This window comes from Mastigoproctus giganteus, chromosome 4 (genome assembly GCF_048544385.1).
Source record: "Mastigoproctus giganteus isolate SK-2022 chromosome 4, ASM4854438v1, whole genome shotgun sequence".
NCBI classification, from domain to species: Eukaryota; Metazoa; Arthropoda; class Arachnida; order Uropygi; family Thelyphonidae; genus Mastigoproctus; species Mastigoproctus giganteus.
Window position 1 is genome coordinate 174,107,042 of NC_143578.1, and position 26,716 is coordinate 174,133,757.

The 26,716-nt window shown below is 38.5% G+C and overlaps 1 protein-coding gene across 1 annotated transcript in view; it reads right to left on the minus strand.

Annotated features, from left to right (window-relative positions):
* LOC150087211 (glycogen debranching enzyme) overlaps positions 1–26,716 on the minus strand; it is a 763,093-nt gene that overhangs the window by 688,322 nt on the left and 48,055 nt on the right. Inside the window, exons 3-4 of the mRNA XM_090371076.1 lie at positions 20,863–21,085; positions 93–429 (exon numbers count right to left, since the gene is read on the minus strand). Of these exons, the coding sequence (XP_090227202.1) occupies positions 93–429; positions 20,863–21,085 (560 nt within the window). The remainder of the gene's footprint in view (positions 1–92; positions 430–20,862; positions 21,086–26,716) is intronic.

Below are 26,716 nucleotides of genomic sequence, written 5' to 3' on the forward strand. Positions count from 1 at the left end.
ACAGGTACAGAAGATAATGAATAAAGAAAATAAAATATAATAAAATCAATTTATTGTTTTAATCTTTAAAAGGTATCAAGAAGATTACTTACTTTCCATTCAGTTCTCATTTTTTCTATTAGTTTTGCAACATCATTTATGGTGCATGATTTATTTTTTGAATTAAACATAGGATTTAGTTTTAACTGATCCTTTAGAGAATATGAAGACAATGATGCTCCCAATTCTTGTATAGGAGTAATATGGACCATATTATAGCCACTTTCCTTTGCAACTTGCAATGTAGATTCCCAACGATCAAAGGGACCAAGGCATTTGGCCAAATAGGTTTGGCATTGAATGCAGTCCAGAGGAAGAATTTCTTCTGTTCCATATGTCAGGATAGGATCCACAATGAAATAACCTGCACCTTTGGATATTTTAGGGTCACTAAAATTAAAAGTAATAATATTAAAAATGAAATAGAACTTGAGATTTTTATATAATATATATATATTACACACACACACACACACACACACACACACACTGTTCAGTCAAAACATAAACACCTACCTAATAGTGAGCATGTCTTCCCCTTGCCCCTAGTGCAGTCGCATAGACTGTACTAGGGGCAAGGCATAGACTCTATACCCTATGAATGTTGAAGGTTTGTTGTATCATGTCGCCAGTACTGCGTCCTACAGATATGCAAACATCTATAGGGGAGAACCCAAACCCAGATCTCTCAATCCATGTAATACCAGGGATGTTCTATTTATATCTGGCAACTCAGTGGCAAGGTAACACCTGGAAGTCACTTTCATGTTCAGTGAACTGCACTTAAACAATACTCGCAACGTGGCAGGGCACATTTACCAACACATAATGAATCCAGAGTGTGTAGGCCTATTTACCTACAACACAATAGATCCGTAGTATTTAGCATTCAGAGTGTGGACCAGGGGTATGAGGACTCTTAAGAAATTCTCAGGAAAACATCCCCTATACCAAAACACTGCTGCCACCTGTTTCCAACCACAATATTAGACTAAATCATCAGAGTGATTCTTCTCTGCAATTTGTCATCATACCCTCCATTTTCTGTCCACATGGCCTAGTATGAAATGTGATTCATCAGAAAAGGCAACTTTTTTTCCAGTTGTCAATGGTCCAATGACACCATTCAGGTACAAACTGTAGACTGTTGGAAATGAGTGGCCATAAGCATTGGTAACTTGCCCAGGCACATACAATGGCCTGTATGGAAGAGGAGGAGGGTTCACTGGATTGTGCTTTTGAAGGCACCACTGGTCGCTCCCTCGGTTAAATTCCATGGTTAGCAGTTCCACCATTTTCCATTTATCAGTGCGTATTATGGCCTCAGTTGCCAATGCATCATTAAACACCAAACCATCATCAGCGCACACAAGGTGGGAGAGCCTACATTCACCATGACCATTGATGAAGCGCATTGCACATCATTGGCCCAGCGACTGCTGCTCTATCCATTATCAGTCTGCTCTTGGAACATCTTAACGACAGCATTCTGCAAACAGCCCTAACAATTCAGTTTCCATAATATATCACCCTTCAACCAGTGTCTGACAACCATCCCCTTTTTTCACAGTCTGTCAGATGGTGACCCTTGCCCATGTCAACTAGTATTTCCTATGTACTGCATACTGGTTTTCACTATGACACATACCACCAGACAGGAAAGAACAGCCAAATGCTATAACACTGCGGGAAATGGGTTACTGTGTTTTGACGTGTATACATTATAGATGTATAAAATACAGGGTGTCTCAAAAATATTGGTACAAACCTTTAGGGGAGACAGGTAACATCTAAAGGAATGTGAATCACATAGGAACCCATAACCGGAAACGTCACCGTAAGTCGGTACACGGCGCTGTTCATCAGTTCGCGAGAGGGAAAAGTTCTGGTTTACTCATTCAAGCAGTAGTTGGCGCACGAAGAGCATGCGTCGATATATGAACTGCAAGCTGGCAGACATGCACCTAGTGTATGGATTAGCAGAGGGCAATGGACGAGCCGCTCAATGAATTTAGGGAGAACGCTTCCCAGACAGACATGTACTGGACCACCGTTTGTTTGCGCATGTGCATCAAATTTTGTGCAATTATGGGTCATTTAGAGGTAACAGGAGTAGTGGGGGCAGACCACGTTCGACCGCCATGGAAGAAAGTGTGTTGAATGCCATCCAGAATAATCCTACTACCAGCACACGTGCCATTGCCTCTGCCTTAGCAGTGTCTCATTGCAGTGTACAGCGTGTCTGGCACAACAATTCCTTACACCCCTTTCATCTCCAAAGGGTTCAGTTACTGCTTCCCCAAGATCATCCTGCACATGTGGCTTTTGCGCAGTGGTTTCTCCAAGAAAGTGTTCAAGACTTGAATTTTCCAGCCTATGTTTTGGTCACGGATGAGACTTATTTCAATCAGGAAGGCTTATTCAATCAGCACAATACTCATGTGTGGGCTAACAACAATCCACACGGCGTGTGCCACCATGTGGCACAACATCGCTTCGCAATAAATGTGTTGGCAGGTATGGTCAGTGACTGCTTAGTCGGCCCATACCTGTTACCATCCCGCATGAACTCCGCTAAATATCGGATCATTCTTGAACAAGTTCCACCAGGGTTACTTGACGATGTTCCAGCAAATGTGAGACGCAACATTTGGTTTCAACATGACAGGGCACCTGCCCATTATGGAAGATGTGTTCGTGACCATTTGAACAGGCGTTTTGGGCGTTGATGGATTGGCCGTGGTGGACCCGTTGCCTGGCCCCCCACGCTCACCTGATTTATCGAGCCTTGATTTCTTTCTGTGGGAGCCCTCGAATCTATCGTGTATGAATCGCCTGTGGAGACGGAAATGGATCTCGTGGCGAGACTCATCTGCGCTGCTGCTACTGTCAAAGAAACTCCAGGTGTGTTTGACCGTGTCCGCCAATCCATGCTGTGTGGGTGTCATGCATGCATTGCGTCTCATGGTGGAACCTTCGAGCATCTGTTGTAACATCACAAGATGCATCCATCTCGTACTCCATTGTTAATATTATGTCAAATAAATGTTTGCCAATAATTACTGTCTTGTGTCATTTCTGCTTCATGTGCCTCTGCTACTACTTTCCCGTGATGTTTTCTTGTTATGGGTTCCTAGGCGATTCACATTTCTTTAGGTGTTACCTACCTCCCCTAAATGTCTGTACCAATATTTTTGAGACACCCTGTATTCGATTAACGCATTTCCATTTTGCACGATGTGCTCGCAGGACGAATCAATTGCGTTAATCGAGGCCAGCCTGTATTTATATTCTAACTACATTACTGGGAACCCTCATACAACATGGTAGTTAGGTTCCTATAAAATGTTGTGTTGTGTGAAACCATTTTATACGAGACTAAGAAAAAAAGTAAAAGGGGGAGGATTACGTTCCAAAAGTTAACAAACTAACAAAAATACACCATTCTAGATTTCGTGTATCTTCTGCTCTCTTTAAAAAATCAGTAATCTGGGTTTGTTTGCTTTTGCTTGATAAATCTTTGAAAATTTCATTGTATGGAACTAAGCATTTTTGAAGCTCCCTTTTGAACTTGGGGCTCCTTTCATTCAAAAATCTGTATTCAAAAAATAAGATTCTATTTGCTCAGCTAACTTTCTGCCTTCTCTTATGCTTTTTAGTGTAAAATTTGGAAGTTTAGAATTTTCATCTGTGCTATCATCCTCTGAATTGATTTGGCTTTACCTCCAATACCATTTCCACCAAATCCACTTTGCCTTCCTCTTTTTTTACCATTAATTCTTGAATGACTTCAGTAATTATATCTTTTTTTATTTTTTTAGGAGCATCAGTGACTAAGGCCATGTGTATATCATCTATAAATTGTGTGATCTTTGGTCGATTTTCTGTTTTGCTGGACAAAAACCCAATTTCTGAGAGAAAAAAACCATGCTACCCTCACCTGAGCATGATTAATTCAGCCACATTGTGAAAAAGACACATAAAAATTCCTCCCGTCATCGACAGGATTCGAACTCAGGTCTTTTCCATCAGATGTGGGGAGGAGGATGATTCTATCAACTCTGCTATCCACAACGGCTTCATTAGTTATATCATTAAAACCTTCCCCTTCTACCAACGTAGCAAGCTCTACTATCACACCAATTCCCTTTTCTGCCAGTTTGACCATATTTCCTGAATGAATCGACTCTGACCATACATTTTTCCACATGCATTTAACTAAAATGTTAGAAGTATTGGGGGTTGGGGGGGAGATAAAGAAGGCCAAATACTTGTAAAAAAGAGGTGCTGATTGCATTAAATGCAGATTTTGCAAAAAGAGGGAAAAGAAGTACATTGCCAATTAAAGAAGGTACTCAGGTCGGCTGGGAACATCCTCTAATTAGAGGGCCTTGGCATTACAACTGACCAGTCAGTTGTAATGGGTTTGATGAGAGTGGGTTTGATGTTTAACCCTTACATGGATTATCCCGAAATTCTCATTTTTAGTTTTAAAAATTATTTAGAACTGCGCGAAATAACTCAGGATACAATAAAATATCTGAAGCAAACAATAATGACTCCAAATTTAGGAATTAAAGGTATTTTCTGGGGGATTTACTTGGCTAATTTTGCATTAGCCAGGTAATTTCCAAGATTTCTCAGGATTTTCTTACGCCTGGCAGCAGACGACTGACTTTCATTTTACTTACTTTGTATAGCTATGCCAGAACAGTAGCATGCATTCCCGTGCCGCCAGTAAGCAAAATATAATTTGGCATCCTAAATGCAGAATACTGAACCCACAGAAATAATTCACAAAAACAATATCGAAAAATATTTCAGCACCCTCTTGAACTGCCGCCCGTTAGCGATGCTTACCTCGCTTATCCACTTGCAGCAGCCGTGTTTCTGAATGCAGTTAGTTTGCGATTATTGCTTGTGGCGGGAGGTTATTGCTTGTGCGTTCCACTTGATTTTTTAAATTTATTTATATAATGAGTAATGAAGAGTTTTTCTGTTCCTTTCTTTTAGCCCAAGTGCCAATTTATTAAAAAAAAATCTGTATAATTTGCACACTTTTTGGCATACGTGAGATAATTCGGTATAGCCCAAATGGGTTAATTATTCCCATGTATTTTCTATGAAAAAATTATACATTGGGTATTCACGATGCATACTTTTCTGTAAAATAAAAAAAAGTCGATCCGTCATGGCACATTTTCTGCAAAAAACTGTTCCAGAAATATAAGGAACATCTTGGTAAATATGGAAGAATGATAAATATAAATGATTTTTCATCCTTTCTTATTATAATTATACAACTTCGGGCCGAAAATGAACCGTTTGAGATAATGCACATTTTCTTTTAAGATCCACCACTGACTACAGAACCACTAGTTTAGCAAAAAGCTGTGAATCCTTTGCTAAGGGAGGTTTTATTAAACAAAAGATAATAAAGGAACTCCCCGACTTACGTAAGGGTCGCATTCTGCAGAACACTACGCAAGTCGGATTTTACATAAGTCGGAATTTTCCCCATGCGTGTGCAGCACTCGCAACTGTGCTCGCCGAATTGATTGAATCAAAAAAGAAATGTTCAAAGAACATGTAAATAGAATTATTTATTGTATTTATTCAATTTTTTATCTCATGTGCAGGAAAAATTACAAGCGTGCAATTTAAAAAAATTTCAAAATTATAAAATTACAAAAAAAGAAGAGACTGGCATAATGTCAGTAAATGTTACCTCTCGATCATTGTTGCCAGAATTGACGTCTTCAGCTGATAAGTACACCGCTGCGGAGGTTGAGGGTTGTGGAGATTTAGAAGGGGTCAGCCGCTCAACCTCACGAAAGAATATATTACAGGATGACTGGACGGTGGCTTTTTTTTTTTCATCGTAGATTTCTTTCTAGTAAGCAAGAATATCATTCACCTCTCTGTTAACTTTTAAGAATCGTTCATCTTCTCAAACCACGTTCATCTTCTCAAACCACGTCATTGTCAATGCAATTTCACGAAATGTCATTGCCATCTCTCTGGTGATGAAGCATCTTGGCTCCTCATTTGGTTAATCTAGAGCTTCATCAGCATTTTCTTTTTTCACTATCGCTGCTTTAGATAACTTCTTATCTTCTTCTATTAACTCCTCCATGTCTTTGGTAAAATCTCCAACTAAAGTAGCTCTGCAACCTTTACAATCTTATCTGTAACCTATTCATATGATTCGTCTTTTTCAAATCCATCGAAGCCTTTTACGTGCCGTGGGCATATTTTCTTCCTGCGCCATTTAAACAACTTTTAGTAATTTCCGCCCAGGCCTTATTAATGTTTAAGATGGGATGGTAAATACTGTAAGATTTCCAAAAGTCTCTTAACATAAACTTTTTCTCACCGTCTACTGCAGACAATGCCTCAGTAAACGTTGTACGTAAAAAGTATGCTTTTAAATTCAAAATAACACCCTGATCCATAGGTTCGATGAGTGAAGTAGTGTTTGGCCGGTAGAAATATGACTCTCATGTTCAAATTAAAATCATCTAGATGCATAGGATGTCCAGGAGTATTATCTAATAGAAGCAAAATATTGAAAGGAACGTCGTTGTCGTTACAATATTTTTCAACCTCGGGAATGAAGCAGCATTTAAACCAATCCTCAAAGAGATATTGTTATCAATGCTCTCTGGTTCAATCAGAAATGAACGGGTAGAGTTGCTTTATTGATGCCCTTAAATGCACGAGGATTTCTCAGAATGGTACACAAGCAGTGGTTTTAATCTGTAATCTCCTGCTGCATTAGCCCCAAGCAACTGCGTGGCCCTATCTTTTGAGGTCTTGAAACCAGGCATTGTATTTTCCTCTTTGACAATGTATGTTTGATCCGGCATTTTTTTCAAATACAGAGGAATCTCGTCACAGTTAAAAATTTGCTGCATTGAATAGCTGCCTTCATCAATAATTTTTTCCAACACATCACAAAATTTCTCCGCAGCTGCAGAATTGGCACTGGTGACTTTACTGCATATTTTAATGTTGTGGAAACCAGCGCGATGCCTGAACCTATTAAACCACCCATTGCTTGCCACGAACTTGGGTTGGTGTTCACCGTATTTATCATTAATATCTTTATCAATACAACACTCACTGACTTGCGTAACACTCGACTTACGGAAATTTGACTTTACGTAAGTTTTTGCCGACCGGTGCAAACTTAAAAAATTTTTGGAAACATATTCTGCATCCCATAGGAATAAATGGAGGTATCATGAAAATATTGTAATGTGAACCCAATAACACTGTTTTTGGGTTTTTTTTGTGATTCATTCCAAGTCCTTGGAAGTTGTGAAAATTTCACAACTTCCAAGGACTTGGAACAAGTATTTCACAACTATATTGGAACAATATAGTGAAAATTTCACTATATTACTAAGCCATTTATCTCTCTAAAAGGTCATATTTATAATGGAAATTGCATTACCCTTTCATCGTTATCATATGTTCCCATTATAAGAATCAATTTTGAACGCCTTTGTGATATTTTTCTAAAGCACGTTTCTGGAAGTCAAGACCCAAAAACAATTTGCACTTTCCGATTTATTAGGCTTTTCTGTTAGTGCATCTAATTATAAACGGATAGTAAGCTTGATCTTATTGCATTAATACTGATAACTGGAATTGTCTGGGTTTTTAAGCTATTATGGTGAAATGTGTTCCCCTTCAGTGAAATCTTCAATCATATAAAAAACAAATTTTCAGAAACTTCTCTTCAATCCTATTTATATACTACAGTGATGAATTGAAAGCGACCAACGAAAAGTGCAAGTTGTGGTAGTGCTAGGACACTAAACAAAATTGATTTAGAAATGAAGATGAAAATGATTAAGAAGTATGAAGCAGGAAATATATTGTCATCTATTGCACAGAATTAGGCCTTGCTGTTTCAACATTTAATACTATTTTAAAGGACAGTGCATGTATAGAAGAACATGTCAAATGATCAATGCACTTAAGGTCAACAGTGATCACAAAACAGCATTCAGGTGCTATATCGTGAGTGCCCGAGTCTAATGACCATTGCCATTCAAGCAAAGGCAACAAGTATTTATAACGATATTAAGGATAAGTATGGTGAACCCCAACCCAAGTTCATGGCAAGCAACAGGTTGTTTCATAGGTTCAAGCATCGTGCTGGTTTCCACAATGTTAAAGTATGGGGTGAAGTCGCCAGCGTCGATTCTGCAGCTGCAGAGAAATTTTGTCATGTATTTGAAAATATTATTGATGAAGGCGGCTATTCAACGCAGCAAATTTTTAACTTTGATGAGACTGCTGAGTATTGGAAAAAAATTCCAGATCACACATACATTGCCAAAGAACAAAACACAATGACAGGTTTCAAGGCATCATCAAATGATAGGGCCACACTCTTGCTTGGGGCTAATGCAGTAGGAAATTACAGATTAAAACCACTGCTTGTGTACCATTCTGGAAATCCTTGTGCATTTAAGGGCATTAATAAAGCCACCCTACCTGTGCATTTCCGACTGAACCAGAGAGGAACATGGATAACAATATCTCTCTTTGAGGATTGGTTTAAATGCTGCTTCATTCCTGAGGTGGAAAAATATTGTAAAGATGACAATCCTTTCAAGATTTTGGTTCTATTAGGTAATGTTCCTGGACATTCTACGCATCTAGATGATTTCAATTCGAACGTGAGAGTCATATTTCTACCGCCAAACACGACTTCACTCATCGAACCTATGGATCAGGGTGTTATTTCGAATTTAAAAGCATACTATTTAAGCACAACATTTGCTCAGGCATATTTGTCTGCAGTAAATGATGAGAGACTTTTGGAAATCTTACAGTATTTACCATGCCATCTTAAACATTAATGAGGCCTGGGCGGAAATTACTAAAAGTTGTTTAAATGGTGCATGGAAATAAATATGTCCATGACACGTTTATTTATTTTTTTGTTAGTTGTTGGCGCATCGGCTTCTGTGGCCTTAATGCGCCTCCCAAAGTTTTTGCATTTACTCTGATCCAAGCCCAAAGCAGGATTCGAACCCGCGACCTCTGGGTTACCAGGCAGGAAGGCACTTTACCCACCCGACTAGCCCGGTCTGCGCCCATGACATGTAAAAGGCTACGAAGGATTTGAAAAAGACGAATCATATGAAGAGATTACAGATAAGATTGTAAAGGTTGCAGAGCTACTTCAGTTGGAGGTTGATGCTAAAGATGTGCAGTTAATAGAGGAAGAAGAGAAGGAATTATCTAACGAATAACATATTGACTTGCAGGCAGCAATAGTGAAAGAAGAAAATGCTGACGAACCGCAAGAAGAACAAAATGAGCAGCCGAGATGCTTCTTTGCCAGAGAGATGGCAGTGGCATTTCTTGAAATTGCATCGGCAATGGTTGGTTTGAAAAGATGGATACTCACAGTGAACGATTCTTAAAAGTTAACAGATGGGTGAATGATATGCTTGCTTGTTACAAAGAAATCTACGATGAAAAGAAAAAAGCCACTGTCCCGTCATTCATTAACATGTTCTTTCGTAAGGTTGAGCGGCCGAACTCTTCTAAATCTCCCCAGCCCTCAACCTACGCAGCAGCGTACTTCTCAGCTGAAAATGTTGATTCTGACAACGGTTCTCAAAGGTAAAACTTACTGACATTATGCCTGTCTCCTCTCTTTTTTTGTAATTTTATAATTTTTAAATTTTTTTAAATTGCACACTTTTGTAATTTTTCCTGCGCATGAGATAAAAAATTTAATAAATACAATAAATAATTCTATTTACATGTTAGTCGAACATTTCTTTTTTGATTCAATCAATTCAGCGATTCCACTTGCGAGTGCTGCACAAGCATGGGCAAAATTCCCAGACTTAAGTAGTGTTCAGTGGAACGCAACCCTTACGTAAATCGGGGATTTCCTCTACTTGTTGCTGTTGCTTGAATGGTCATTATGTAAAAATGATAGGGAACGTGGTAGGTAAAAAGGATAGATGGAACACGACCAGGGTATGTCTGCCAGGGGGAAAGGCTGATGACGTAGAGCGGATATCATCTTTTAAGGGCACAAAAGGTGATATTGTTGTACACGTTGGCACTAATGATATTAAGAGTAGGAGACCGGCAGAATTACTTAACAAGTACAGGTCACTGTTCAAAAAAAAAAAAAAGCCGTGAATTAGGGTTGAATTTGAAAGTGTCTGCAATTCTGCCCAGACGCTGAGTAATGATGAGAGCCTTGTCGATCAATTCGGCCCTGGAAAGATAGTGCAAGGCTCAAGGGGTAGAATTTTTTTCAGCCTGGTCTGTACTTGTTAACAGGAGAGACTTGTTCTACAGGGATGGGATACACTTAAATAGAAAGGGTGTAAGAATATTTGCAGATGCTATCGAGGCAGTGTTAGGTGGGTCGGAAAACTGCTAGCTTAGGGGGAGGGTACAAGGACTAATAGATTAACAGTAGCCACTGGCAGAGGTGAAAGTGATTCTTGCAATGCTTCTATTGGAATGAGCAGCAGCCTGGAAAACAAGATGCAGGGTATTTCAGAGACTGTTGGGAGTCATTACGGTACATGTAAACACATGGGTCATGTTAGGGTAGCTAAGAATAGGCACAGGTGCATGTATACTTGTGTATACACCAATGGTAGGAGTTAGGTAAATAAATTTGATGAATTTGAGGTATTGCTCAAATTCATCAAATCTGTCAACTGCTTCACTTCCTTGGATTTTATGTGTTTCTTAACTAATAGCATAACCCCTCCTCCCTTCCTATCCTGTCTGTCCTTCCTGTACACATTGCACTCCCCAAATTCCAGTTCTGCATTCCTTATATCTGTGTGACACCACGTCTCTCATATCCCAACATCTTGAAATCTTGAAATAATTGGGAGTAAAGTGGAGGAGAAACTGTTGAAGATAAACACAAGAAAGGCACCCGGGGTGGATGGGATCTATCCAGTTATATTAAAGGAGGCAGCAAAGGAAGTAAGCAAACCCTTAGCCATAATTATGAGAGCTTCCTTGGACTCAGGGGAGGTACCCATACACTGGAAATGTGCAAATGTGACCCCAATTCACAAAGGAGGATCAAAGGCTGACACAAGTAATTATAGACCTGTGAGCTTAACTTCTGTTCCAGGAAAATTAATGGAGGCACTGGTTAAAGAAGCACTGCAGGATCATTTAGACAAGACTTCAGTTATAGCTCATACACAGCATGGTTTTGTTAAGGGGAAGTCTTGCCTGACCAACTTGATTGGATACTATGATGCAGTCACAAAAGAACTGGATGCAGGGAATAACTTTGATATTATATACTTGGATCTTAGAAAGGCTTTTGATACTGTTGCACATGGAAGACTGCTACACAAATTGGAGCAGTGTGACATTGGAGGCAAATTGCTGCTATGGATAAAGGGGTGGTTGAGGGGGAGAAGACAGAGAGTGGTAATCAATGGACACTGCTCATCGTGGACTAATGTTATTAGTGGAGTCCCTCAGGGCTCAGTGTTGGGTCCATTATTGTTTTCTGTATTTATAAATGATATTGATGATGGTATATCAAGCTTAATGTCCAAGTTTGCAGATGATACAAAGGTTGGCAGGGTTGTCAAGGACACTACTGACACTATGCTGCTGCAACAGGATCTGGAAAGGTTGAGCAGATGGGCTGAGAGGTGGTAAATGAAGTTTAACATTGACAAATGTAAAGTACTACACATGGGAAACAGCAACCCCAGAGCAACGTATCAACTCTGTGGTACTACACTGACAGTGGTAGAGAATGAAAGGGACTTGGGGGTGATTGTGCAGGCAGATATGAAGTTCTCTGAGCAGTGCAGACGGGCTGCAAGAGTAGCTCATGGAGTATTGTCAATGATATACAGGAATTTTTCCAGCAGGGATAAGGAGGTGATTATTCCATTGTATAAGGCAATGGTCAGGCCACACCTAGAGTACTGTATACAGGTCTGGAGGCCTCATTTCAAGAAGGATGTAGAGCTGCTGGAACGAGTACAGAGAAGGGCAACAAGATTAGTGAATGGAACAAAGGGGTGCTCTTACGAAGAAAGGCTTAAGTTTTGCAAATTACAGTGTCTGGAGACTAGGCACCAGCGAGGTGATCTGATAGAGGTGTATAAAGCCTTGAATGGTTTAAGCATGCTCAATGCTGATGGGATTCTTCCTCTAGCTCAGAAAAATCACCTGAGAGGGCATAAATTCAAATTGAGGAAAGACAGATGTAGGATAGACGTGCGGAAATTTGCCTTTAGCCAGCGGGTTGTTGGTTGGTGGAACAGACTGCCATCCCTTGTGGTGGAGGTTGATAGCCTAAATAAGTTTAAGGCTCAGCTGGACAGGTATTTTGAACGAACAGAGGGGTGAAGTGGAAGTGGGTTTTTTTTTTTTTTTTTTGGCTGATGCTGCATAAGCTTGCTTTCTTGCATCAAATGCCTCTACTAATGCTAATACAGTAAACCGCCACTATTGCGGTTTCGCAATCGCCAATTTAATATAAATGAAACCTAAAAAATACACCGTAGTGTCCGTGAAAACGCGCTAATTGCTTCAAAAATTTGCTCTGTAACTCGTGATGTTAAATTAGAAAAAAAATGGAAAAGGCTTTAAATCTGTGGATAGAAGACCGAACTCAAAATAAAATTCCGTTAAGTTCACTCATCATTCGTGAAAGGCAAAACTCCTTTATCAACACTTTAGCGAAACTGGTGATAGCACTGGCGGGATAAGTTTTCTAGCTAGCAAAGGCGCTGGTTTGAAAGATTTGTTTGAAATTTCCAATAAATATTACATTTAATATTAAATTGTTTCTTATTTTCCTTTCGATGCCATATGCTTGCATTTCACCATGTACTGTCTATGTACATAGTCATATTATGAAGGTACATATAATACATACATAGACAAAATTTTAGACTAGTTTTTCTTATATATTTCATACTTTGGAACGGAACTCCTTTATTACTATGGGAGCCATAACTCAGTATTCGCGTTTTCGGTATTCGCGACATTTCTCAGGAACATAACCCCTGCGAATACCGGGGGTTTACTGTATTATATACTATACTGAGCTACGCTATCTAATTCGGGATATAACATTGTATTGTATAAAAATGGCGGCAAGTTACGAATGGTAAATCTACAGACACTTAAGTAGTAATTAACTTCCAAAACATCGCTGTCTCAATTCAGAATAAACGAAGGATCTTGACTAGGTATAGAAAATAATACTTATAGAAAATAATTTAATATAATTAGTCAATAAAGCGGCTAAATATAGCTAAAAAAAAAAAAAAAAAAAAAAAAAAAAACTTTCCGTTCGCCAGAGCTGCAAAACTTGTAAAACACGTGGATTGAATACCCTTATCGATACTAAGTAATAACCTATAAAATCTCTATCTAAGTTAAACTTTAAACTAAGTATCGTAACTAGGAATATAAAGCTACTCTAGAAAAAAAAGTTAATATGCCAATTTATGTTAACAAAACAAAAAAACTTCTCTATTTTCCGGAGCCGTAAAAACTTCGCCTGCAACAAGTTCCCCACTTTTGACAGAGTTGGGGGCAGGGATGGGCAAAAGTTTTGGCCAATAGCTTTGGCAAAATACCAGAATGCTCGGCTACCATTACGGCAAGAAACAAGTTTTCTATTCTTAGGCTGTTCAAAATCTAGTTTGGACTGATTAATAACTGCTTTACAATTATTGCGAGCTTTGGTGTAGGCAGAAAATTAAACTGAAGAATTGGAAACAAGGCAATTGCGATATGCAACAACATTCTTCTCCTGAACAGCCTTAGTATATTTATTGGACATCGTTTGCTCAGATCGTGTCACTGATATGATCTGAGCAAACGTTGACATCATAAGTTTTCAAACAATAGTCCAACCAAGGAAAGAAATCTTGCAGGTCATCCCATTTTGCATTCTTGTAATGCCAAACAATACAAGGTTGGGAATAGCCATGAGATAAAGGCTCCATTGGAGAAGAGACAATCACCAAGTTGTGATCCGAGGTGCCTAAAGGACCACTCACTTCGACTGTGTACTTAGAAGTAGAAGGTTGTTTGTGAGAAAAGGATCTAGCGTGTTGGCTGTATGGTTAGGATTGTCCGGTATTCTTGTAGGTAAAGGAACAATCTGCGCAGGGTCATTAGTATTTGCAAACGCCTCAGCATCTCACCAGCTGGGTCAATGTGACTAGAAAATGGAAGCCAGCTGGAGTTGTGCACATTAAAATCACCAAGGAAAATTACCTCACTGTTAAGAAAGTGGACTGGAGAAAGTCAAGTTGCAAAGAGAGAAAGTCAAAGAGTTCCAAGTGATTAGTGGAGTTGGGAGAACGGTAGAGACAACAGATGAATTTGACACAATGAGGTAGAAAGATTTTAAGCCAGAGAAGATCGAAAAGAGGAGATTCCAAATTACCAAGTCTCTGACAGGGAATATCGGAATGGGCATGTGCACAAGTACCACCTTTGAGGCGAAAGGAATCATACAGCGAATAATTTGGGCAACCGAGATGAGCAGTAGTTGAATCAACCGATAACTGAGATTCTGTCAGGAAACAGTACATGGGGTTTGGCAGATTGCAAGTGGAAATGGATGTCGTTGAGATTAGAATTGACACCATGTATATTTGTGAAATGTACTAGGAAGTGTTTGGGAGGTTTAGATCTTTTCACAGATAAGCTTACTCTATTAGTTTGACAATTCATGGTGTATTCAATGGTAAGAAAAAGTGGGGGGGGGCGTGTGTATGAAGTAATGAAATTTTTGGACATGGCGTACATACGGTAAGAATATACCCAGATCCTTGACATAACGTGGCCTCGACAATGCTCCCCGCATACACACTACTCGGACTCCCTCCAGTCACTATCTGGCAGAGTAGAGGTAACAAGATTATACACTAGCTGATCCGGAAGCCTCCTAAAGAGTTACCAATAGGTTCGGTGCAGTGTACTAACCAGTGGCCGGCTTGCGAACACCGTTTTAGAGCTGTATCATCAAAATGTAAGGAAGATTGGATCTATGGAGACTAAAAATGGGTTCCACCACTTCAAGCCTCCAATAAGCAAATTGGTGGTATCGCACTGGTCGATGAGAGTCATCTACCACCTAGTATTGCCTGGTAACACAGAGGGGCGGCATTCCTCCACATGGTGTGGGCGCCACACCTCGACCCCTACTTACGTTGGTTCACACCTGGGTGGTCACCCACCGTGTGCTTGTGCATGAAGGTTATACCCAGGATTACTAACAGTCCCATCATCGTGAAAGTGCAAGTAGAGGATTTGGCTGTCACAGCCCGTCCGGACTTCGCTGAAATTGAGTGTCACCCGAATATCAGTTTCATTAGCGTTTAAGACTCTCAGGTAGCAAGTACAGCTTGTCCAGCATATCTGAGAGAATGTCTGTGACAACCTCAAGTACAGCTTGGGGTGGTATACAGACTATAAGATTAACAGTGACCATAGGCAAAGGCAAATGTGATTCTTGCACTGTTTCTATTAGAATGAGCAGCAGAGTGGAAAGCAAGGCAATGGAGATTTCCAGGACTGCTGGGAGTCATAGTGGAACAAATAAATACATGGGCTGTGTTAGGGTATCTAAGAGTAGAAACAGGTGCATGTACACCAATGCTAGGAGTATAGTTAATAAATTTGATGAGCTTGAAGTGCTAGTCAAGACATCAAAGGCAGATATTGTTGGATATCAGAGACGTGGTGTCACACAGATATAAGCAGTGCAGAATTTGAATTTAGAGAGTACAATTTGTACAGAAAGGTACAGACCTGTCTTGTCTGTACAGAATTTGTACAGACAAGACAGGAAGGGCAGATGGGTTATGCTGTTAGTTAAGAAACAAAATCTAAAGAAGTGCATCCAATTGATGTCGGTGGACAATCCAATGTTGAGTCTTTGGTGTGACATAAGCACTAGGAAATGTGTATTTTATAGGCCATTGGTTATATTCATCATAACTTTAGGCCTATAACACACTTCTACTCTTAATTTTGTTTTTCCAGTGTTCCAGTAGCTTATATCACCCCAAAGTAAGTCAACATTTCACTGGCCACCCATGGTGACTGGATGCACTGCCTTAGATTTTATTAGATAGTATGAATCAGAGCTGTAATACTCAATATGTTCTACATTGAAAATAATATTAGTAAAATAATAAGAGGAGTTTACCTCAATATAGTATGTAGAACACTTCCGTATGATACCCTCCAGAAATTAAAACGGAAAAAACAAAAAAAAAACCGACAACTTACCGGTACATTAGAGTAAAATATAAATAATTAAATAATCAATTTAACACACAATTCAAAATCAATTTAAAACAATTAAAAATCAAATTAACGCAATTAAAAGAATCTAACGAAAATATTCAAAACGATTTTCCTTCCTGAAGCTGACAACGCTTTTCGACCGTATGTCGTGATCACAGGAATGAAAATATACTGGTAAGTTGTCGATTTTTTCATTTTTTCCGTTTTAATTTCTGGAGGGTATCATACGGAAGTGTTCTACGTACTATATTGAGGTAAACTCCTCTTATTATTTTACTAATACTTAGATTTTATGTACGAAGGGCATAACCCTTCCATCCCTCCTGTCCTATCTGTTCTTCCTGTATATTCAGTACGTTGACTTTAAGTCTGAATTTCAACTGATCACTGGGTTTTACCTGTTGATGATCTTCCAAAATTGGTGAAGACTTTAGAAAACTATAATGCTTTTTCCACTTTTGCAGAAAAAAATCAAACATTGTAAGAGATTGGCTTCTCTTGATTTATAATTTTGTCTTTTCTTTGCTTTGGACTTTCTACGGTTTCTTTGGTTTTTCTGTGCTGTCGATTGATAAAATTTTGGTTGCTTGGGGTGCTGTTTTTCTTTTTTGATGTTTTGGTTCTCCTTTTTTTTTTTTTTTTTTTCTTTTTTAAAGAGTGGTTCTGGTTTTTGTCAACGGCTCTAAATCGAGTTTTTCTGTTTATAATGATTTGAGTTAAATCTTGTTATTATGATTAATGAGTTCTTAAACTAAGCTTTTAAGTAATTAATGGAAACATTTTTTTTTTGTTGTGGCGATAAACTTTTATCTTGTTGAATTATTGTTAATGCTAAATTACCTTGTACAATTATTTAAATGTATTTTGATAATTACTTGATGTATTGTGTGGTTTCTGGCTTATCATTAAAAGTAGCTGTTTGTTTGTTATTTGGTTTTTAGGAGCATTAGCAACCAAGGCCATGCTGCTCCGGGATATGCGGTGGTCATTCCCTTAACCTTTCCGCATCCTCCGTATTTGGTGGCGATGGGCTCGAACCCCGGTCTAATCAAGAAGCGTGTGCTACGCACTGCTGCTCCTTCCCACCTGGCTACGGAGGTGCCTATTAAAAGTAGCAATGTAAGCTTCTTTTGCATACTTCAATTAGTGTTGTGAATTTTATTTTATGAGGATTTAAAATTACCGTGTTGTTAATAATGTAAATTGAATTTTGCAGTCTTTGCGCCTTACATGGCTCCAACTGTATATTACGATAATGTCGTGAAATATCTTCTAAGGGGTATAAAAATTACTATGTTGTTAATAATGTTGTTGTTATTTGGTTTTTAGGAGCATTAGCAACTAAGGCCATACTGCTCCGGGGATATGCGATGGTCATTCCCTGACCTTTCCGCATCCTCCATATTTGGTGGTCACGGGCTCGAACCCCGGTCTAATCAAGAAGCGTGTGTTAAGCACTGCTGCTCCTGCCCACCTGGCTCCGGAGGCACCATTAACAATGTAAATATTATTTTGTTGTTTCTGCGGGTTGCAGAGGGCCATTTCGTTTGTTGGCTAATTGTATTTTATTAATTCACCTCGTTTCATTGGTGAATTATATGTGCTACATTACTTTAAATTGTTATGTTCTTAATAATATAAATATCATTCTGCTGTCTCCGTGGGTTGCAGAGGGCCCTTTTTTTTGGACTTGCTCTCTGATTGTATCTTGGGTTTTGGAAGTGGTATTAGATTAATTACCTTGTTATGTGTTGTTATCTTGTGTTAATCATGTTGTTGTTGGTGGTTTTGCTGATTGATTGACTGTTTTAGTTTTAAGTTTTTCAAGGTTTTGTAATCTTATTGATCTGCAGTCTTTCAACTGCTTATTGGTATGATACTTGCCTTGTTGTTTTTGGAGTTTTAAATTTGATTTTAATTTATTATCTGCCCTAATAGTTAATATTATGATTGGGTTTATTATGATTACTATGTAAAATTGATTGTATGTATATATGCATAGCTGTTGATAATTAATTTTTAATTACATCATGTTCCTTGTAGTCTTCTTACTTTTCTCTTTCATATTCTTCTGCTTATATTTCTAGAGGATACTGTATTCCTCTTTTCTTCTGTTCCTTTTTCTTCATTCTCTCTCCCCCCCCCTTTTCCCTTCTTCCTTCTTAAATTATTTTGAGGTTCTCCCTGTGACAACTTCTGTACGTGTCTTTTGATGGTAGAACCTGGCGCCTCCTCGTGGCTTGGGACGGGAGTCTTTCTTCTCCTGACTGCTAAATGCCAGGTGCCAGCTTACAACATACAACAAAACACACATTAATATACACAAAGATACATTTCATTAGGTAATTTTTTTTTTTTTTTTTTTAAATACCAGCCTTGGCACCTTGCCATTAGATGACTAGGCAGCATATAGGGGAAACCCTGGTTACCGCCTTTACATACAAGAATACTTTGTCCTTCCTGTATACAATGCACTCCCCATATTAAAAGTCAGCATTACTTGTCTGAGTGACACCACGTCTCTACTATCTCTACAATGTCTGCATTTGATGACTTAATCATTACTTCAAATTCTTCACGTTTATTTAAAATGCTCCTAGCAATAGTGTACAGCCAAGACATTGTAGGGAGAGTAGAGTGTCTGAGTGAAACCAATCTCCACTATCCCTACAATGTCTGCATTTTACGACTTAATCAGTACTTCAAATACATCAAATTTATTTATAATTCTCCTAGCATTAGTGTACATGCACATGTTCTTAAAATTAGCTATCCCATAGCCCACGTATTTACTGGTTTCATGATGATCCACAGCAGTGTCGAAAATTCCCAACACCTTGCTTTCTAGGCTGCTGCATTTTCCAATAAAAGCAGTGCAAGAATCACCATCTCTGCCTGCAGCTCTGTTTAATTTATTAGTCCATGTATCCCTCCATGCTAGCAGTTTTCCAACCCACCTATCACCGCCTCAATAACATCAGCAAATATTCTTGCACCCCTTCTATTTAAGGGTATCCCATTCCTGTAAAAAAACAGCCTCTTCTGTTAACAATCACAGACCACAATGAGAAAAATTCTACCTCATGAGCCTTGTGCATTCTCTTCAGAGTCAAATTGATTGACAAGGCTCTCAACATATACTCCCTCCTATTGTGCCTGGGCAGAATTGCAGGTATAATACTTCAACCAGATCTTGTGTCTGGTTGAAGTATCATCATAAATCATTCTGCTAGTCTGGAAAGACAGCAATTAAACTGCAATTATGGGATATGTAAGTTCTGCATTTTAGTAATATAGTAGTCTCTTGATTATTTGAGGGTGGATTATGTGGGTTGCTGACCGGACCTTGCAAAGGTATCTGGAGGACTGGAGGCAAAACTCCAATGAGAGCCCTCTCCAATATTCTTGATTATTATTGGTAATCCCCTATTTTGAAATTTTACCTGAGGGTCCCATGGGCAATGCCTCCCAGTTACTGATTAACTGAGTCTCTATGGCTCATGGAAGTCAGTGTTACTCAGATGCTAATACACTTTCTTCCATCTGCGCATCCTCCTTGTGTGAATGCAGAAATAGAAGGAAAGTTACTCAGATGCTTAAATAATACTTCCTCAATAGGATGAATTCACTTGTAGCTCCAATGATGGATGTCATGAAAGTCCCTATAATTCAATCTATATTTTCCCCTCTTGCATTTTGTCCCAATTTATTGAATCCAAAAAGCTTCTTAGTGCACAATAATCTCTTTTCTTGAAAGTTACAACTCTAATGTTGACAGCATAGAAGACTCTGAGTCCTCTAACTTTACAGTTAGTAACTGCGACCAAATTTTTCCTGATCAGGCCTAATGACAGAAATCAATATAGAATTCAGATTTGTATAATATTAAGTTCTATGAATTTAACTTGCTTAATGTAATACTTTTTGTGCAAAGAAATCCAGTTGATAATAGCAATTCAAATGACTTAATTAGTGTTATTAATTAATTCTCATTTTTTCTTTTATTCAGGTGATTTAAAATGAAGGGTTTGTTTGTTTGTTATTTGGTTTTTAGGAGCATTAGCAACTAAGGCAATATTGCTCCGGGAATATGTGGTAGTCATTCCCTGACCTTTCTGCATCTTCCGTATTTGGTGGTGATGGGCTTGAACCACGGTCTAATCAAGAAGCATGTGCTATGCACTGCTGCTCCTGTCCACCTGACTATGGAGGTGCCTCAAACTGGAGGGATGTGTATTAATTTTAAGAAAGGATAAGCACAGCTAATGTTACAGAAATTTGGTGTATAAATTTAAACAAGGATTAGATATAATCATAACCACATTAAATAGGTGAGAACATGTGATCGGTAATTATGCTCTCCCCTCCCTGAGACATAACTGATGTCACAATAAAAGCTTAAAAAAAAAATATGGCTACATGGAACTATAAGATAAAGTTAAATCATTCAGTCCGTAAAAATATGAAAACATCAAACTATCAAAACTACATATTTACCTTCCTTCAATAACAAAATAATAATGAAAGGATCCAGCAAGTAAAAATGTAATTTCAGCAAACAGGGCAGTATCATCTGCTTTATTCATAGTTTCTGATTTCCATGGCAGAATTCTATAGTTATTTCGAATAAAACCAACAGAGAAGTCTGCTGGATGGTTAATGTACAACGTTACTTTCTTTCCAAAGAGAGAAGGACCAAGTTTAAACTGTAGTGTCCACCCTAAAAATGACAAAATAAAACTACCTACATAAATGTATTCACACAATCTAGTAAAGATAAAAATGATTAAAAAGAAAAAATTTGCACCAGTAACAAAGATCTGACAATTACTTGATACAGCACAACCTCAATATAACATTGGTACCACGAATCAACTTAAAAACTCACCAGGTTATAAGCAATACTAAAAATTACTAAATAATTTTTATATTAAGTACACAATGAGTAAAAGACAAAACCATTAAAAGGTACAAATTCCCTTTGCATTTTATTTATTCTATTCATACATATTACTCTAAATGATTTTTGAGCCCGGAAATAATCTGATAATTTAGTTAAAAATCAATCTCATATACTTTTAAAATTTTATCAGAAAACTGATGAGACATTTTGTCAGTATATAAGTCTTAAATAATACTGTACTTAAATGTATTAAACAGCAATACTTCACATGCTATACTTAAAAAATAAAAACTTTCAAAATTGTCAGTTTCTTATAGTGATTCCACATTTCAAAATGAAATGCTGTTTACACTTGATAATACAGCATAGAAACCATTTGATAATAGAGCATATAAACAGACAACTTTGGTTATAAGGCTGAATGGAGAAACCCAGCTACATAACTAAAACCTCTCACATACTTATAGCAGTAGTAGTAATGAAGGCATGTGATGCAAGAAAGCAAGTATATGAGCTTATGTAGCATCAGCTAAAAAAAAAAAAAAGAGGACCTATTTCACAAATCCATTCCACCCAAAAGTTTGTCCAGTTCCTCCTTGAATTTATTTAAGCTATCAACTTCCACAACCACTTCAAGTGTTTTGTGAATTGAATTGTTTTGTGAATGCCATAGCTTGTGAATCTAGAACCAAACAATAAGTCTATTGAAGGAATAGTCCCAGTTATACCAGAATCCATATGTTGTAAGCCAATACCATATCCTTGTTATGAACAGAAACTTAGAAGCATATATGCACATAATTTTACTTCTACCCAAACCCACTAGATGGAGTGTAAATCTGTATGCATGTTTATTTTTGTTTTAATAAATGTTGTTATGTGTTACACTAAGTCTCTTCCCTCTGCCAGTATTCAAATACACCAGCATCAACCAGTTCGAACCCAGGAGGGGTCATTGCGGGGGATCGAGTTGACACCCTCTGCTCATTCGATCTTTTAGAGACAATGCGGATCCAGTAGCTGCAGTCCCCAGAGGCTACACCACACCTGAGGACTGAAGGCAGGGATTTTGTCCTAAGAGAGGGAGTAAGTTAGAGCAATCAGGCGAAAAAGGGCATCACCCCACAAGAGCGAGTGGAAACAAGATGGCACCTTGAAGTAAGCAAGCAAGCCAAACAAGATGGTGCCGAACCACACACACAAAGGGGCTCTCCAATAAACCACCTGCTGGCTAAAGGCAAATTTCCACACAGCTATTCTACAACTGTCTTTTCTCAGTTTGAATTTATACCCCCCCCCTCAGGTTCGTAAATGACGTTATTATGTAACATCAATAAGAGTCATGTCATGTCACATGGGTGGGGTCCTGTATGTTTTGGTTTCCATCAGCTTCTTTGTAAAAGAAGTACAGTAATGTACTTCTTTTATCACAAAGAAGTACATCACAGTACTGTTAATAGTGCAGTATACATCCAGAGCATCATATGGTGGAACTCTAACATATGTTTACATCAATTGTTTATTTTTAGTATATCCAAACACAAAGATTATCCCCATATCCAATCTCTATTTGATGCCACAAACTAGCAAAACTTAATAAGAATAAAATATAAAATTCATACTGCAGTTGTTTTCAGAAATATGTAATTTTTATATGCTTCTTTCAACAAATAAATTGCACGGTGTATAAATGCTAAGCCAATCAAGTGATGGTACTTTCTGAAATCTCTTTCAAATTGCAGTAATGCAGAGATTTGTAAAATAACAACCATTCACAATGTAAAGTTATAACTTTAAAAGAAAGAACAAAAGTGCATTTCCCTATGTTATTAAAGAAAAATATTTTTTTTGCTATGTCCTCAATAATTATGACTAAAGCTTTGCTTATCAATTTTGCTGCTTCTTTTAATATACCTGGATAGATCCCAACAGCCCAAAGTGCCCTATTTATGCTTAGCTTCAGCAATTTCTCTTCCAATTTCTTCTCAGTTATCACAAAATTATTTAGCTCCAAGTTGGTGTACTTCAGAAGTACACTAACTTGTAGCTAAATAATTCCCAATATATGATTCCCAGCAAGGAGCTAAACGACTCCCAGTTTGCACCCACATTCCAACTGACAATGCTGATGCAAAATTTTTTTTTTTAGCTCATTAGCAACCTTAACAGGATGATCATCAATAGCTATTCCATTCATATCTAATGAGCCAAGCCCAGTGATGTTCATCCATTTCCTTCTAGTATTAACATAAGTAAAGAATTCCATTCTTTGGTTAATGTGTGCACCTCTTTCCTAACTAAATCACAACAGCATACGATCCCAACAGATTTTTGGAAAATTTGCCAATTATATATTGGCTGTTCCTTTAAGTGACCAGAATAAGTCACCACATGTTATTTGTATTGCTTATTTGAATGGATTACATTAGCATTAGCATTAGTAGAGGCATTTGATGCAAGAAAGCAAGCTTATGCAGCATCAGCCAAAAAAAAAAAAAAAAACCACTTCCACTTCACCCCTCTGTTCGTTCAAAATAAAATTTCCAGCAAATTTCCGCACGTCTATCCTACATGTCTTTCCTCAATTTGAATTTATGCCCTCTCAGGTGATTATTCTGAGCGAGAGGAAGAATCCCATCAGCATTGAGCATGCTCAAACCATTCAAACACGGAATGCTAGTTCCGATGCATTCGCACGTGATGCACGGACCGACGCTTCATGCCGCCCAACCCCTCAAGCTCAAAATACATCAGGTAGATCCAATGTAAGAAGAAGAAGAATCACAATCCCTACACGAAATGTGGCAGATGACGTCGTGTATTTGTTTGGCAACTGGTTGAACAAAGGGAAAAGTCATACCCATAATGTATTAAAAGCCAAAAGACCATGATGGTTATTGTTACTTTTGTAATGTGAAAAAAACTGGATTCTCAATGAATATTAAGCACAAGATTGTTTATCTGAACCTGAATTCAGCAATGAGATCAATCCCCATGATGACAGTATACCAATTCAGAGTACCCCAACAGCATAGACTACTTTCTTTAGAAGATAAAATGGAATGCAATGAAGTTGTAATTCATGGGGACCTGAAAAATTCAGCTGATCCTAAGTATATACCCAATGAAGGGCCACTGGAGCCAGACTTGTTATTAGCATTAGCATTTTAGCATTAGTAGAGGCATTTGATGCAAGAAAGCAAGCTTATGCAGCATCAGCCAAAAAAAAAAAAAAAAAAACCCACTTCCACTTCACCCCTCTGTTCGTTCAAAATACCTGTCCAGCTGAGCCTTAAACTTATTTAGGCTATCAACCTCCACCACAAGGGATGGAAGTCTGTTCCACCAACCAACCACCCGCTGGCTAAAGGCAAATTTCCGCACGTCTATCCTACATCTGTCTTTCCTCAATTTGAATTTATGCCCTCTCAGGTGATTTTTCTGAGCTAGAGGAAGAATCCCATCAGCATTGAGCATGCTTAAACCATTCAAGGCTTTATACACCTCTATCAGATCACCTCGCTGGTGCCTAGTCTCCAGACACTGTAATTTGCAAAACTTAAGCCTTTCTTCGTAAGAGCACCCCTTTGTTCCATTCACTAATCTTGTTGCCCTTCTCTGTACTCGTTCCAGCAGCTCTACATCCTTCTTGAAATGAGGCCTCCAGACCTGTATACAGTACTCTAGGTGTGGCCTGACCATCGCCTTATACAATGGAATAATCAACTCCTTATCCCTGCTGGAAAAATTCCTGTATATCATTGACAATACTCCATGAGCTACTCTTGCAGCCCGTCTGCACTGCTCAGAGAACTTCATATCTGCCTGCACAACCACCCCCAAGTCCCTTTCATTCTCTACCATTGTCAGTCAGTGTTGTACCACAGAGTTGATACGTTGCTCTGGGGTTGCTGTTTCCCATGTGTAGTACTTTACATTTGTCAATGTTAAACTTCATTTGCCACCTCTCAGCCCATCTGCTCAACCTTTCCAGATCCTGTTGCAGCAGCATAGTGTCAGTAGTGTCCTTGACAACCCTGCCAACCTTTGTATCGTCTGCAAACTTGGACATTAAGCCCGATATACCATCATCAATATCATTTATAAATACAGAAAACAATAATGGACCCAACACTGAGCCCTGAGGGACTCCACTAATAACATCAGTCCACGATGAGCAGTGTCCATTGATTACCACTCTCTGTCTTCTCCCCCTCAAACACCCCTTTATCCATAGCAGCAATTTGCCTCCAATGTCACACTGCTCCAATTTGTGTAGCAGTCTTCCATATGCAACAGTATCAAAATCCTTTCTAAGATCCAAGTATATAATATCAAAGTTATTCCCTGCATCCAGTTCTTTTGTGACTGCATCATAGTATCCAATCAAGTTGGTCAGGCAAGACTTCCCCTTAACAAAACCATGCTGTGTCTGAGCTATAACTGAAGACTTGTCTAAATGATCCTGCAGTGCTTCTTTAACCAGTGCTTCCATTAATTTTCCTGGAACAGAAGTTAAGCTCACAGGTCTATAATTACTTGTGTCAGCCTTTGATCCTCCTTTGTGAATTGGGGTCACATTTGCACATTTCCAGTGTATGGGTACCTCCCCTCAGTCCAAGGAAGCTCTCATAATTATGGCTAAGGGTTTGCTTACTTCCTTTGCGGCCTCCTTTAATATAACTGGATAGATCCCATCCACCCCGGGTGCCTTTCTTGTGTTTATCTTCAACAGTTTCTCCTCCACTTTACTCCCAGTTATTTCAAGATTCTGTAGCTTACTGCTAGAGTTGAATACACCTCTGGCATTCCCCTCTCTGAATAACTCCTCATGTGTGAATGTCGATGCAAAATATTCATTTAGTTTGTTAGCTACCTGAGCAGGATCATCAACACTTGCCCCATCAATATCAAGTGGACCAATCTGATTCATCCCCTTCCTTCTAGAGTTTACATAAGTAAAGAACTCTTTGCTGTTTTTCTTTGCATCCCTTGCCAAGGATTTCTCGTAATCTGCCTTCGCCTGCCTAATCTCCTTTGTAACTTGGTTGCATATCAACTTGTATCTATCATAGGCTTCTGTGTCATGTGTTAATTTGTATGTATCCCATGCATTTTTCTTCTCTGCCATATGCCTCATTAGTTCATCTGACATCCATTTTGGCCTAAACCTTGAACAATATTTCTTAGTTGGTATGTAAAGCCTAGTAGCTTCCAAGATAAGTTCTTTGAATGCTTCCCATTTTGAATTTGCTGTTGGTAACATCATCAGTTGGTCCCACTGTATAGAATTTAAATACTGTCTCAGTCCATCGTAGTCGCCTTTACGGAAGCAATAACCCTTCCCTTTACCCCTAATGGTAGTTACCTCTTTGAGTAAATCCCACTTCAGCACACTGTGATCACTGCCACCTAGTGGTTCATTTATCTGCAGATTCTTAATGCATG